The following is a 14574-nucleotide window of genomic DNA, read 5'->3' as shown; positions in this document are numbered from 1 at the left end:
AAACACTTTAGACTGTTGAAGTACAGCTATGTCTCCAGCACTAGTTTTCAGTGTGTACAGTTTGATTCCTCAGAGAACAGCTGACCACCTCTAGAGATATAGAATACCCCCCAATAAGTGAAGTTGAACTACATTAAACAAGAACAATTTTTAAAAACTGGGTCACAACATAATAATAAAAGGAACAATTCAACCAACAGGAAGTTTAAACAATTCTCAGCTTGCATGCACCTAATATACCGTAATGCTTATTACATTAGAAAAAGGAAAACGTAGAGGGCTAAACACCCAACTTCAAAGGTTATAAAATCAGTAGAGTAAACCTTAAGAAAGTAAAGAACATTAATTAGTGTAATAGAAATCAAAGATGGAACACAAAGTACCTGTAAATAGAGAGCCTATTTTTTCTTAAAGCTTTCTCCAAGGTTGAGCAAGAAAAAAGAAGATACAATTTTAAAAATGGGAGAAAAGAAAAGGAGACATAGCTATATGTATCAATTCTTACTGATGAATTTGAAAAGTTAGAGAAAACAACCAATTACCTAGAAAAATATCACCCAAACAATAAAAAAACTAGAAAAATCAAAATAATCATATAACCATTAGAAATTGAAGCATTTGTTAAACAATACCCCCCACACACACACACACACACACACAAACACCCTGAGAACTTCTGGTCAAGATAGAGGCATAGGTAGACACGCTTCAGCTTCTCACACAACCGTAGACAGTAGTACAACCAGATCTCAAAGACAAGTAACACCCAGAAACGTCAGAAAATCAAGCTGTATGGATGTCCAACAACCAAAGGTTTGAAGAAGCCACATTCGTCCAGACAGGTAGGAGGAGTGGAGTCATGACGCCAGGCAGAGAGGGCACAGTAAGGCACAGAGGCGGTGGCAGCAGAGCGAAACAGACGGTCCCACATTCACATGTGGTGAACAAATATTGGGAGGGACACCTTGGGAGTGAGTGATCACAGCCCCAGGCCAGACCACACAGCCCAGGGTTCCAGCACAAGGACGATAAACCCCCATTACCTCTGGCTGTAAAAACCACTGGGAGTTAGGGCAGCTGAAGAAACTGACAGATTTTCACCACTTAACAGGGCCCGCATGGGCTTAGAAGGTACACAAACCCCACAGTAGCAGCTGGAAGGGCACCAATCACATACAGGAGGTGAGTGAGGTGGGGCATAGTGAAAGTGGGGCAAGGGCCTGCAGGCCTCCAGAAGCCAAGGAGTGGCTTCTTAACCTGTATGATTTATAGGGAAAGAAAGACTTAGCAAACAAGGAATAAAAGGAAACATCATTACAATTGGATAAAGGTGTAGTACATACAGGGTGGGCAAAAGTAGGGTTACAGTTCATATGGAAAACAATACAATAGTTAATAAATAGCAATACAAGAATAAACTGTTTTACACACTAATAACTATGTCTGTTTTTGCCCCACGCTGCATATACAGTGGAATATTACTTGACCGTAAAAAAATGAAATCTTACCATTTCCAGCAATGTGTATAGACCTAGAGGGTTTTATGTTAAGGGAAATAAGTCAGACAGAGAAGAAAAATACAACATGGTTCCACTTATTTGTGGAATCTAAAAAGTAAAATAAATGAACAAACAAAACAAAAACAGACTCATAGATACAGAGAAAAAAAAACTGACGACTGCCAGATGGGAGGGAATTTGGGAGGTTGGGTAAAAATGTGAAGGGTTTAACTATAAATTAGGAGTTAAAAAACAGTCACGGGAATGTAAAGTACAGCATAGGGAACATAGTCAGTAATATTGTAATAATTATGGATGGTGCCGGGATCACTTCATAAATTATATAAATGTCTAACCACTATGCTGTACTTGTGAAACTAATATTCAATGTCAACTATAATTGAAAAAAATAAAAATTTAAAAAAAAGAAATGTTACTAAGCTGCAAGAGGCATCTTTTCCTGCAGGGCTATGTTGAGATTGTGGACTCTAGGTTTATTATACCTGGGATTCAAATCCTACCCCTGCCAATTACTAGTTGTGTTATATTGTGCAATCACTAAGAATTGTTTATGCGAGTTAGCTTCTATTATTTTTTTAAGTGAAGTTTATTGACAAGTAATTTACATATAGTAAAATTAACCTTTTGCTGTGTACAGTTTTATAAATTTTGATTAACTCCTACAGTTGTGTGGCCACCACGACAATTAGAGAACATTTCCATCACCACCCTGCCAGAGATCTCCCATCTCCCGTGCTCAGTGACTGCCGATCTGTTTTTGTCCCTATAGTTTTAAATAAACCAGGGTGTTAAATAAATGGAATCACACATCTTGTGGCCTCTTGAATCAGTCTTCTTTGGTTTAGCATTAGGCTTTTGGAACTAATTCATGTTGTTGTGTGTTTTAGTAATTTGTCTTGTGAGAAAGTGTGAGAACTAATAAGAGAGGATTTAGTAGGTTGCTCACCAGGGCAGATCTAGGCCTTTGTGAATGTCGAAGCTTATACAATTTGAGGTCCCTCTCTTAGAAAAAGGATATAAAATTACCGATATAAAATTAGGTATGAGAGAAGTTATTTTAAGTAAGGAATCACAACTGTATGGCTGAAAATGAAGGAATTCTGACAATTTTTATTTTACTCACCTCATCAAATAAGAAATTAGCCCGGCTGGTGTGACTCAGTGGATTGAGTGTCTGCCTGCCAACCAAAGGGTCGCCCGTTTGATTCCCAGTCAGGGCACATGCCTTGGGTTGCAGGCCAGGTCCCCAGGAGAGGGCACGTGAGAGGCAACCACACATTGACATGTCTCTCCCCCTTTTTCTCCCTCCTTTCCCCTCTCTAAAAATAAATAAATACAATCTTTAAGCAAAATAAGAAATTAAAAATATGATCTCTTTAAAAACTACCATCTAAAATGTACCATCTATTCCTACAGGAAAGACCTTCGTTTTGAATAGACAAAAATTTTCTGCTTAGTTTTACATTTTTGATGGTTGGAAGAACTTTTCACTGACTAGTTTCTGGCTCTCTGCATGCCAAACCTGGCTTCTCTTCCACCTCCCATGTGGGTCTAGGATGAGTGCTGCAGGCACATTCGTCCGTGACCCATAACATCTGGTCCCGCTCTCTTTGCAGCAGGGCGTCTGTTAGCACAGGGTGGAAGGGTTGTTTATTCCTTGAAGCAGTCCTACCCTAGGACAGCCAGCAATAATTTGTCTCTAGACTATATGATTGTGAGCCATGTAATATCCCATCGTACTCACACTAAATGTGTGTTCAACCAACTTACTCTGTATCCCCAAAACGTTCACTCCCACTCTGACACCACTCACTAGGGATACGTGACAAAGGAGAATTCTGACTGGAAATAGACAGTTGTCTTAATATGTAGTTAAAATACCTTTCTTTTGGAAATTTTTACAGAAAATTTGACTCTATGATTTATTGCCAAGGTTCCTCCCAAAACCTAGAAAGGGTTCATGCAAGCAAGTCCTTGGAAGCTTAAGGAAATCGCTGGGAAATTGGACTTGATATTTCTCATCGAGAGGACAAAGACAGGGATTGAGGGAAAGGAACCTTTTAATTTCAGCCTGCCCTTTTTGCCGTATATTTAAAAAGAACAGTGTACTTGAGTACTCTTTTGGAAGAATTCAACAAATTTTTGCCTTTTTAAATATTTTAAAGTACACTCAGTGATTTGGAGACTTAGTGGCACCATCTCGGTGGCTCCATTCCATGGGCTCAGTCAGCCACTGGGTCTGATTGGTACAGGTCTGGCGTCACCGCAAATGCCAGCAATTCTAGAGCAACCCTGGCGCTGGAGACCTGGAGCTTGGGTCTCCATAGTATTTTCTTAATGGAAATCACAGAACTAGCATCCTTAATTCAGGAAACTACTTTACTCTTTTGGAACCAAAAAATAACTAATATATTCACTCTATGGTGATATGAGATGATGTCATTTTATATATTAAAAGGTTGCAGATGAAATAATTTTTTGGAACAAGAAGTAACTCAGATTTAGAGCACTTGATTAACAAGGTATGTTAAATATTTCCCATGGGTTTTTGTTGTGTAAGAGTCACATACCTTTTAAAATTTGCTATGTTCAGCTAGATTGCTTAAATACAGACTGTGTACGCGTCAGTTTCAGACTCTGGGCAATGGAGAGATACAGAATTCAGAATTTTTTTTTAAAGAGCATCACTTGGTTTTTAAATATTTACGGGTTTCATACTGACAGTTACCTATTTGCATTTCATCGTTTTTATCTTAAAGTGTTTTTAAAGCTAATAAAAGTGTAGAAGCTTTAAGTAAGGGTGTAATGTTTTACAGAGAATACATATTACTTTTATAATAGAAGTGTACATAAAGCGTTAGACGGGAGTGCCCTTTACTTGTAATCAACACTGGGTCAAGTACTTGAGGTACTCGTGGGTAACTCTCAAACTGTTTACAGTTGAAGTGGAGAAAAAGCCAAACATTTATGCAACACCAGCACACACTGTGAGCAAGGATAAAATTATGTGCTGATTTATAAGCTACAATAAGCATAAGTACAGAGGCAAAGGAAGGAGGGCTGTGTAGTTCTAGCAAAGGCTTACCTGCATGATTCCAGATGAAGACGGGTTGGAGGCTGTTAAAAGAAAGGGGACACCATGAATAGAACCCAGGATAAGAAATTTCACAGGACTGACTGAAGGTTGTCATTTCTGGGGAAGGATATTCCCCAGGTAGGATTGCCAGATTTAACAAGTAAAAATACACAACAACCTGTTAAATTTGAATTTTAGATAAATAGTAATTTAGATATTCCCCATGTAATATTTGAGTCTTGCCTATACTAAAACATTATTCAGTGTTTCTGTGAAATTCAAATTTAATGGGGAACCCCGTATTTTATCTCACCCTAGCCCTCAGGCTTTTTTTTAAGACTCCACGTGGCCTCCCTGGGTTGACTGCCATTCTCTGAACCCAGCTGCCCCCTGGCTCGGAGCCAGGACTGCAGTGACAGGGAGCCCGGCAGTGGGATGCTGCTGGAGTCCGGGACGCAGCCAACCACACGTTTCTTAGCTTTTCCAGCATAATAATTTTGGGCTTCCTCAACAAGACGACGGATTTCCTTTAAAGATTATTTTAATTGAACTTTGTATTTTGAAATCATTGTAGATTCACATGCAGTAGTTAAAAACAATACAGAGAGATCACATGTCCCCTTTCCGAGATTCCCTCAGTGATAGCAACTTGCCAAACTGTAGGGCAATATCAAAATAAGGACATTGACATGAATACAGTTAGGATACTGAATATTTCCATCCCAACAAGCATATTACTTGTTGGTCTTCTATAGTCACATGCCTTTCCGAGACTTCCTGTTTTGTTTTATATATTGGGTTGGCCAAAAAGTTCATTTGTTTTTTTTCCATAAGATGGCTCTAGTAGTGCTTAGTTGTCTTTAACTTCACTCAAAACAATTTTGTTAGATTACATTGTGACAGCTGTCATATAAGAGTTCATTTTTAAAAACTTTTCAAAATTGGTGAATTTATGTGTGGCCATTTTAATATTGAAGATGGAAGAAAATAAGCAACATTTTTCATGTATTATGCTTTATTATTTCAAGAAAGATAAAAAACAACTGAAATGCAAAAAAAAGATTTGTGTGGTGAATGGAGAAGGTGCTGTGACTGATTGAACATGTCGAAAGTAGTTCGCAAAGTTTCATACTGGAGATTTATTGCTGGATGATGCTCCACAGTCAGGTGACCAATTGAAGTTGATAGCAATCAAATCAAGACATTAACTGAGAACAATTAACATTATACCACATGGGAGATAGCTGACATACTCAAAATATCCAAATCAGTAAAGTTATTGGTGAAAATGAAAAATGTGCCTTATTTTACAGAAAAAAAATACAGACTTTTTGGCCAACCCATACAATGCCCAGGATTTTTAGCTGTACTTAGCAGGAAGAATAGGGAAAAATATGATTACTAATACTATATCACCAAAGGGAGAAGTTCTATAAATACTTTCAATGCCAACTCAATCACTCATTGAAAATTCCCTGTTAATCCTCTACCTGCTACTACTGGACTGGGGAGAGTTCTTTTTTTCATGCTACACAGTTAAAAGTGTGTGTATTGTCTACCGCCATTCCACCCTGAACGCGCCCGATCTCATCTGATCTCAGAAGCTAAGCAGGGTCGGGCCTGGTTAGTACTTGGATAGGAAAAGTGTGTGTATTGATCAGGGTTCTCCAGGAAAACAACCAATAGGAGGTAGAAATCTATATATCTCTCTGTATCTATGTATCTAGATACAGATATAAAGTAAAGAATTGGTTCATGCAATTATGGAGGCTGACAGGTCCCACAATCATCAGAAGAATTGGCAAGCTGGAGACCCAGGAGAGCCGATGGTGTGGTTCCAGTCTGAGGTCTGGGCTGACATATTCCAGATCCAGGAAGAGCCCATGTTTCAGTTAAAAGTGCAAAAGCAGGAAATATTCTTACTCAGGGGAAGGTCAGTGTGTTCAGGCTTCCATCTGATGTTTTATTCAGTATGCCCATGGAAATGTTCATCTCGAGAAAAAGAAACACCCTCACAGAAACACCCAGAATAATGTTTGACCAAGAATCTAGGCATCCCATGACTCAATCAAGTTGACACAAAATTAATCATCATGGTATGCAAACATTTAAAAACTCAAGACTACCAAATGGGTTCATTTGGATCTTAATATGAATTCTGACCAATGTTTACTCACCAAATATTCTTTTGGGCTGACTCTGAAATATATAGAGAAACTCAAGGGAATGAGTAAAGCTTTTCAAAGATTCAAAAATGTATTCACAGAGAACAACCACTATAATCTGGAAGGCAGTGTGACATTATGGAAAGTAAGAAATCTATGGTTGCCATGTTTCTTCGAGAGAACTTTATAAACAGGAAAACCATTAAAACTTTTATTTTTCCCAATTCTTTGAGTAAAAATGTATCTTTTTGTTGAGAGATTTTAAAAGTTTAAAATAAGAATTTCTCATGACCTACAACCCTCTCTAAGCAGCAGCTTTCTTATCTGAAAAGGAGGTGTTTTGTATCTGTAAAATCAGTGTGAGTGTGAGTGTTCCATAATTAAAAATTCTCTAGTATTAGACACCTGGATAATCTTCAGTTTTGCAACTTTATAAATAAGACTGCCATCTTGGTGCTGAAATCTCTATCTTCATTTTGAATCATTTCTTTAACTGCATCTTCCTAGAGATGGAATTGCTAAGGAATAGAACCTTCTAAAAAGGTGGTATACCAAGATTGTACTAGCAGTGGTAGCAATTGTGGGGGAAGGAAGAGGCTTTTCTAATTTTTAAACTTTATATCTTCCAGAAGCATCAGATGGTGAAGGAGGAGGAGACATAGAAATGACACAGCCGGAGACAGCTACAGTTTCTGCCCTGTCAAAGAAAAGCAAACAGGTGACAGTCGCTGTGGGAAAGTCACAGCTGTTAGATTCTGCAGTCATCCTCTTCTACCCTCTACAGTATTTCCTGTGCCTTAACATCAGTTGTTGGTCATATTCCAGGGGAACTTTTACCTTCTCTGCCTTTGAAAAAGCCATGCTTCACCAATTATAAACAGGCAAGGTTTATTTTTTCCCCTAATACATTTTTTACAATATAAATGTATTTTTACAACAATAGTATCTTAGATTTCTGTGTCACATTTTCACCAAAAATCCAGTCTTATTCTTTTAGGTACAGTTCCTAAAAGGAGACAGATTCCATAACGATACTCAAGATTATCCCCCCACGCACACACCAATGCCCGACTGCAGCACCCTGCCGCACTGCCGCCAGCGGGCTCCCAGGGCCACATGCCACCCGGCACTATGGCCTGTTGGATGAATTCTTATCACAGGATCTGCCACCTTCACAGAACCACAAGTGGCCATTTGATAAACTTTATTTCCTGGACCTATGACCTTTTATTTCTTTTTAATCTTCCTACTACCTGTTCACATCCATTTGCAACTTTTTCACATATGTCCCTCAAACCTGATTGATTATCATGTGTGATTTTTTTTCCTCTGGAAATTTTATTTTGTTTTTAACATTTCTTATTTTTAAATTACAGTTGACATACAATATTATATTACTTTGAAGTGTGCAACCCCATGATTAGACATTAAGGTTATATAACTTACAAGGTGATCGATCACACCAATAAATCTAGTACCCATCTGACATCATGTAGTTATTACAATATTATTGACTGTATTCCCTATGCTATACTTTACATCCCATAATTATCCTGTAATTACCAATTTGTACTCAGCCCCTTCACCGTTTTCACCCAGCCCGCTAACACCCGTCCTATCCGGCAACCATCAGAATGTTCTCTCTACCTATGAGTCTGTTTCTGTTCTGCTTATTTATTTTGATTTTTAGATTCCACATATAAGAGAAATCATGTGGTATTTGTCTTTCTCTGTCTGACTTCACTCAGCACAATACCCTCTAGGTCCATCATGCTGTTGCAGAGGGCAAGATTTCATTCTCCCGTATGGCTGAGTCATATTCCACTGCCTATGTGCCCCACTACTTCACCCTTTCATCTACCAATGGTCACTTAGGTTGCTTTCATATCTTGGCTATCCTAAATAATGCTTCAATAAACATATCAATGTATATGACTTTTTGATTTAGTGTTTTAAGTTTCTTTGGATAAATGCCCAGAAGTGGAATTGCTAGGTCCTTATTTGTCTCCTGTTATAGCCCTTGTTTTAAAGTCTATTTTGTCTTGTATAAGTATTGCTATCCCAGCTTTGTTTGTTTGTTTGCATTTTCATGAAATATCTTTTTTCCATCCTGTTACTTTCAATCTGTGTGTGTATTTCTATCTAAAATGAATCTATTGTAGACAATCTATGCAAGGGTATTATTTTGTTATGCATTCAGCCACTAAATATCTTTTTTTTAAATCCTCAACCAAGGATATGTTCACTGATCTGAGAGAGAGAGCAAAAGAGAGACATTGATGTGAGAGAGAAACATCGATCAGTTGTCTCCCGTGTGTGCCCTGACCAGAGAGCGAACCCACAAGCTAGTTATGTGCCCTGGCCAGGAAGGAACCTGCAGCTTTTGGTGTACAGGACGACATTCCAACCAACTGAGCCACCCTGCCAGAGCAGCACTGTGTCTTTTCATTGGAGCATTTAATCCATTTGCATTTAAAGTAATTGTTGATAGATAGGTTTTTATTGCCATTTTTCATTTATATTCTTTACCTTTTTTCTTCTTCTTAAAGAAGACCCTTTAACATTTGCATGTAATACTGGTTTGGTGGTGAAGAACTCCTTTAGTTGTTCTTGTCTGGGAAGCTCTTCTATCTCTCCTTCAATTCTAAATGATACTTTTGCTCAGTAGAGTAATCTTGGTTGTAGGCCCTTGCTTTTCAACACTTTGAATATTTCTTGCCAATCCCTATGACCTGCAAAGTTTCTGTTGAGAAATCAGCTACAGCCTTGTAGGTAACTGCTTTTCTCTTGTTGCTTAAAAGATTCACTCTTTGTCTTTAACCTTTGGCATTTTAATTATGATGTGTCTTAATATGGGCCCTCTTTAGGTTCATCTTATTTGGTACTCTAGTTCCTGGACTTTCAGGTCTATTTCCTTCACCAGATTAGGGAAGTTTTCCATCATATTTTTTTCGAGTAATTTTTTTAATATATAATCTTTATTATGTTTTTTCCATTACCATTGTGTAAATGTCCCATAGTTGTTCGGGTGTTTTTAACTTTTTTTTTATTGTTGTTCAAGTACAGTTGTCTCCATTTTACCCCCGTACCTCTCCTCCATACCCCAGCCATCCCCACTTCCCACCCTTGATCCTACCCCCCTTTGGTTTTGTCCACGTGTCCTTTATAGGTGTTCCTGAAAACCCTTCCTTCCCCTTTCTCCCCCATTATCCCTTCCCACCTCCCCTCTGGTTACTGTCAATTTGTTCTTAATTTCAATGTCTCTGGTTTATTTTGCTTGCTTGTTTGTTTTGTTAATTAGGTTCCACTTATAGGTGAGATCATATGGTACTTGCCCTCACCACCTGGCTTATTTCACTTAGCATAATGCTCTCCAGTTCCATCCCTGCTGTCATGAAGGGTAGGAGCTCCTTCTTTCTTTCTACTGTGTAGTACTCCGTTGTATAAATGTACCACAGTTTTTTGATCCACTCACTTACTGATGGGCACTTAGGTTGCTTCCAGCACCTGGCTATTGTAAATTGTGCTGCTGTGAACATTGGGGTACATAGGTTCTTTTGGATTGGTGTTTTAGGATTCTTAGGGTAAAATCCCAGCAGTGGAATTGCTGGGGCAAAAGGCAATTCCATTTTTAGTTTTCTGAGGATATTTCATACTGTTTTCCACAGTGGCTGCACCAGTCTGCATTCCCACCAACAGTGCACTAGGGTTCCCTTTTCTCCACAACCTTGCCAGCACTTATTATTTGTTGATTTGTTTATGATGGCTATTCTGACTGGTGTGAAGTGGTATCTCACTGTGGTTTTACTTTGCATCTCTCTGATGGCTAGTGATGCTGAGCATCTTTTCATATGTCTGTGGGCCCTCTGTATGTCCTCCTTGGAGAAGTATCCGTTCAAGTCTTTTGCCCATTTTTTAATTGGGTTTTTTGTCTTCCTGGAGTGAGTTCTTTATATATTTTGGATATCAAACCCTTGTCCGAGGTATCATTGGCAAATATGTTTTCCCATACGGTTGGTTCTCTTTTCATTTTAATGCTGTTTTCTTTAGCCATACAAAAGCTTTTTAATTTGATGAGGTCCCATTTGTTTATTCTTTCCTTTATGTCCCTTGCTCTAGGGGACATATCAGTGAAAATACTGCTGTGTGGAATATCTGAAGTTTTTCTGCCTATGTTCTCCTGTAGGACATATGGTGTCACGACTTATATTTAAATCTTTTATCCACCTTGAATTTATTTGTGTGTATGGTGTAAGTTGGTGATCAAGTTTCGTTTCTTTGCATGTGGCTGTCCAGCTCTCCCAACATCATTTGTTGAAGAGGCGATTTTTACTCCATTTTATGCTTCTGCCCCCATTGTCGAATATTAATTGACCTCCCCTAGTTGTTTTGTCCACTCATCTATATTGATGGACACTTGAGCTGCTTCCATATCTTGGAGATTGTAAATAATGCTGCAATAAATATAGGGGTGCTTATGTTCTTTCAAATTAGTGTTTTGGGTTCCTTTGGACATATTCCCAGAAGTAGGATCACTGGGTCAAAAGGCAGATCTATTTTTAATTTTTTGAGGAATCTCCATACTCGTTTCCACAGGGGCTACACCAGTCTGCATTCCTACAAATAGTGCAAAAGGGTTCCCCTTTCTCCACATCCTCACCAGCACTTGTTGTTTGTGGACTTATTGATGATGGCCATTCTGACAGGTGTGAAATGGTATCTCACTGTGGTTTTAATTTGCATTTCTCTGATGATTAGTGATGTTGAGCATCTTTTCATATGTCTATTGGCCATCTGTATGTCCTCCTTGGAGAAGTGTCTCTTCAGGTCCTTTGCCCATATTTTAATTGGGTTTTTTATTTTTTGGTATTGAGTTTTGTGAGTACTTTATAAATTTTGGATACTAACCCCTTATCAGATGTATTGGCAAATATGTTCTCTCATTCTGTGAGTTGTCAGATTATTTTGTTGATGGTTTCCTCTGCTGTGCAAAAACTTTTTAGTTTTATGTAGTCCCATTTGTTTATTTTTTCTTTTGTTTCTCTTGCCTGGGGAGATATGTCCCATAAAAAATATCGATGAGCATTGTCCAAGATTTTGCTGCCTATATTTTCTTCTAGGATTTTTATGGTTTCAGGTCTCACATTTAAGTTTTTGATCCATTTTGAATTTATTCCATTTCTTGCTTTCTCTCTTCTCCTTACAGCACTCCCATGATGCAAATGTTGGCACACTTGAAGTTGTCCCATAGGGTCCTTACACTATCCTTATTTTTTTAATTCTTTTTTCTTTGTTGTTTCTCTGTTGTTTCTTTGTTGTTTTCTACTTCCTTATTTTCCAAATCATTGATTTTATCCTCTGCTTCATCTACTCTACTATTGAGTTCCTGTAATGTATTCATTATTTTAGTTAGTATGCTCTTCGTTTCTGACTGGTTCTTTCTTTATGTTTTTTATCTCCACTTTTATGTTTCCCATCTCTTTGTTGAAGTTCTCGCTATGTTCCTGTACTCCTCCCCTAAGATCATTCAGCATTCTTATAACCAGTCTTTGGAACTCTACATCTGTTAGATTGCTTGTCTACATTTTGTTAGTTCCTTTTCTGGAGTTTTATTCTGTTCTTTCATTTGGGACATGTTTCTTTGCCTCCTCATTTTGGCTGCCTCACTGTGTTCATTTCTAAGTATTAGGAGAGTTGCTACATCTCCAAGTCCTGGTTGAATGGCCTTATGTACTATATGTCCTGTAGGGCCCAGAGGTGCAGCCTCAGCAGTCACCCGAGATGGGCATTCCAAATGTGGCCCCCATGTGGGCTATGTGCAACCTGTTGTAGTTGAGCCTGCATATCTGTTGGCACATCAATGGGAGGAGTTTACCCCCAGGCTGATAGGCTGCGAGGACTGGCTGAAACCACAATAGAGGATCTTCTGTGCAGGAGCTGACCCCACAGAGAAGAACTCACTTTATCAGGGCTCAGGTTCACCACCGAATTCACTCCTTGGATGTGTCACTCATGGAAGTGGTGGCATAGTGCTTTGGCACGGTCTGAAGATGTCCACTTGGTGCACTGGCTCTGGAGCCTCCTGGGAGTTGCAGACCAAGGTCAGCTGCTGCCTATACCCTACCAGGGGCCACCTGGCATGAGCTACAAAGCAATCTGCAGGTGGCTGCTATGTGCGTTGGACTTGGAGGTGCCTAGGAGAAGCCAAGCTGTGAACCAAGTTTGGCTGCTGCTAGTGCTGCGCCTGGAGCCATTTAACAAGAAGTACAGGGTACACAGAGGCCAGATGCTGCTTATTTGAGAACTTTTAGAAAAGTCAGCAACATGAAGCAAAACATGGAAAAGCCATTGGAAATGGCTTGGGTGGGCCCAAACATTGGGTGGGGCAGGATCTCAGGGAATCACTAGGGCAGGTCAACAGTGTTAGGCAGGTTGACAGAGACACATAGGGCGCCCACAGGCATGCTCTGTGTAGGGAGGGCTCAGCAAAGGAGCGAAGGCCTCTGCCTGCACTTCTGTCTGAGAGAAAGCAGTCCCTCCAGCCCTCATCCTGAAGGCAAACAGTTCAGCTGCTTGCCCTTTGTCCTGATGCCTTTCATGGAGCTTTCAAGTGCATGCTGCCCTTGCACTGGAGCTCCGAGCAAGTGAGTCTGAGTAAGTCCATGCTAGGGCCCTGTAAGAAGAACTGCCTGGGACTCCAGAAACCTTCTCTCACTCAGCTACAATCCTGCTGCTTTTCATAGCCAGAAGTTATGGGGTCTTCTCTTCCCAGCACTGGAATCCTGGGCTGGGGGTTCAGGTGTGGGGCCGGGGCCCCTGGCTTCCCAGCAGACTTCTGCAGCAAAGATTTCCCTCCCAATTTTTAGCTGCCTCACACAAATGTGGGACCAACCTATTGGCATCCCTGCCCCTCCCGTCAGTCTCAGTGGCTTCTTTTTTATGTCTTTAGTCCTATTGGACTTCTGTTCAGCTAGATTTTGAGCATTTCTGAGTGATCATTGTTTGGTTATAATTTTGATGTGGTTGTGGAAGGAAGCCAGTACCACATTTACTTACACTGCCATCTTGACCAGAAACTCCCCATCTTTGATTTTTAAGGGACTATCCACTGTCAATCCAAAGTTACCATCTTTCTAATAATGATTTGTGGCCTTACTGTAAGTGGCCCTAAACTCTTTCCACTAGAGGGTGACTCTACCCAAAGTTTGTGACCAGTTTGTGAAGCAGGTGGCATAGTGGTTACCTACCTATGAGATGTGAAGCTTCAAAGAAATTAAACTCTCTGTGCCTCGGTCTCCTTACTGGTAAAATGATGATAGTAATTGTATTTTCCTCATAAAGTCGCAGTGGGCACTAAATGATTAATACTCATAAAGCACTTTCAATAATGGCTGGCAAAAAGAGTAAACACTGAAGTGCTAATGATTATAGTGAAATACATACTTCAAGTCTCTCTTATTTTATTCATTATTTTTTTCTTCATGGAAGGAGGAAGGCAGAAAGATATTTCATGCATAGTCATCTTGTTTTCTCTCCAGCCATTAAAGTTTTTGCCCAAAGGCCCTATAACAGTGTCACTTTTAACCGTTCTTTCAAAGACCTACAGGTTAACGTCCTCAGCTTTCAGAAAGGTGGGGCTTGCTTTTCCTCACATCGCACTGACCATGCCATAGTCATGACCTGCCTGCAGAACCTGGTTCCAAACTGTCTTCATACCTCATTTGGCTTGCTTTTTCTTTACTTTCTCCTCTGATATTCTTCTTGCTTGCTGCTCACGTTTTCTGGACTCATCGTGAAAAGAAGTTTGCATTGA

The 14574-nt window shown here is 39.6% G+C and overlaps 1 protein-coding gene across 8 annotated transcripts in view; it reads left to right on the top strand.

The window, feature by feature from the left end:
* The window catches only part of CMSS1 (cms1 ribosomal small subunit homolog), a 379939-nt gene that overhangs the window by 331596 nt on the left and 33769 nt on the right, over window positions 1-14574 (top strand). For 6 of the 8 annotated variants that reach the window (XM_024558131.4, XM_053918305.2, XM_024558132.4 and 3 more), the window contains one exon: window positions 7391-7479. In XM_024558131.4, the coding sequence (XP_024413899.2) occupies window positions 7391-7479 (89 nt within the window). The remainder of the gene's footprint in view (window positions 1-7390; window positions 7480-14574) is intronic. The other 2 variants (XM_053918304.2, XM_053918307.2) reach the window with 1 other exon arrangement.

Source organism: Desmodus rotundus, chromosome 2, assembly GCF_022682495.2.
Source record: "Desmodus rotundus isolate HL8 chromosome 2, HLdesRot8A.1, whole genome shotgun sequence".
NCBI classification, from domain to species: Eukaryota; Metazoa; Chordata; class Mammalia; order Chiroptera; family Phyllostomidae; genus Desmodus; species Desmodus rotundus.
The sequence above is the reverse complement of the archived record's forward strand: the minus strand, read 5'-3'. Positions and strand labels throughout refer to the sequence as shown.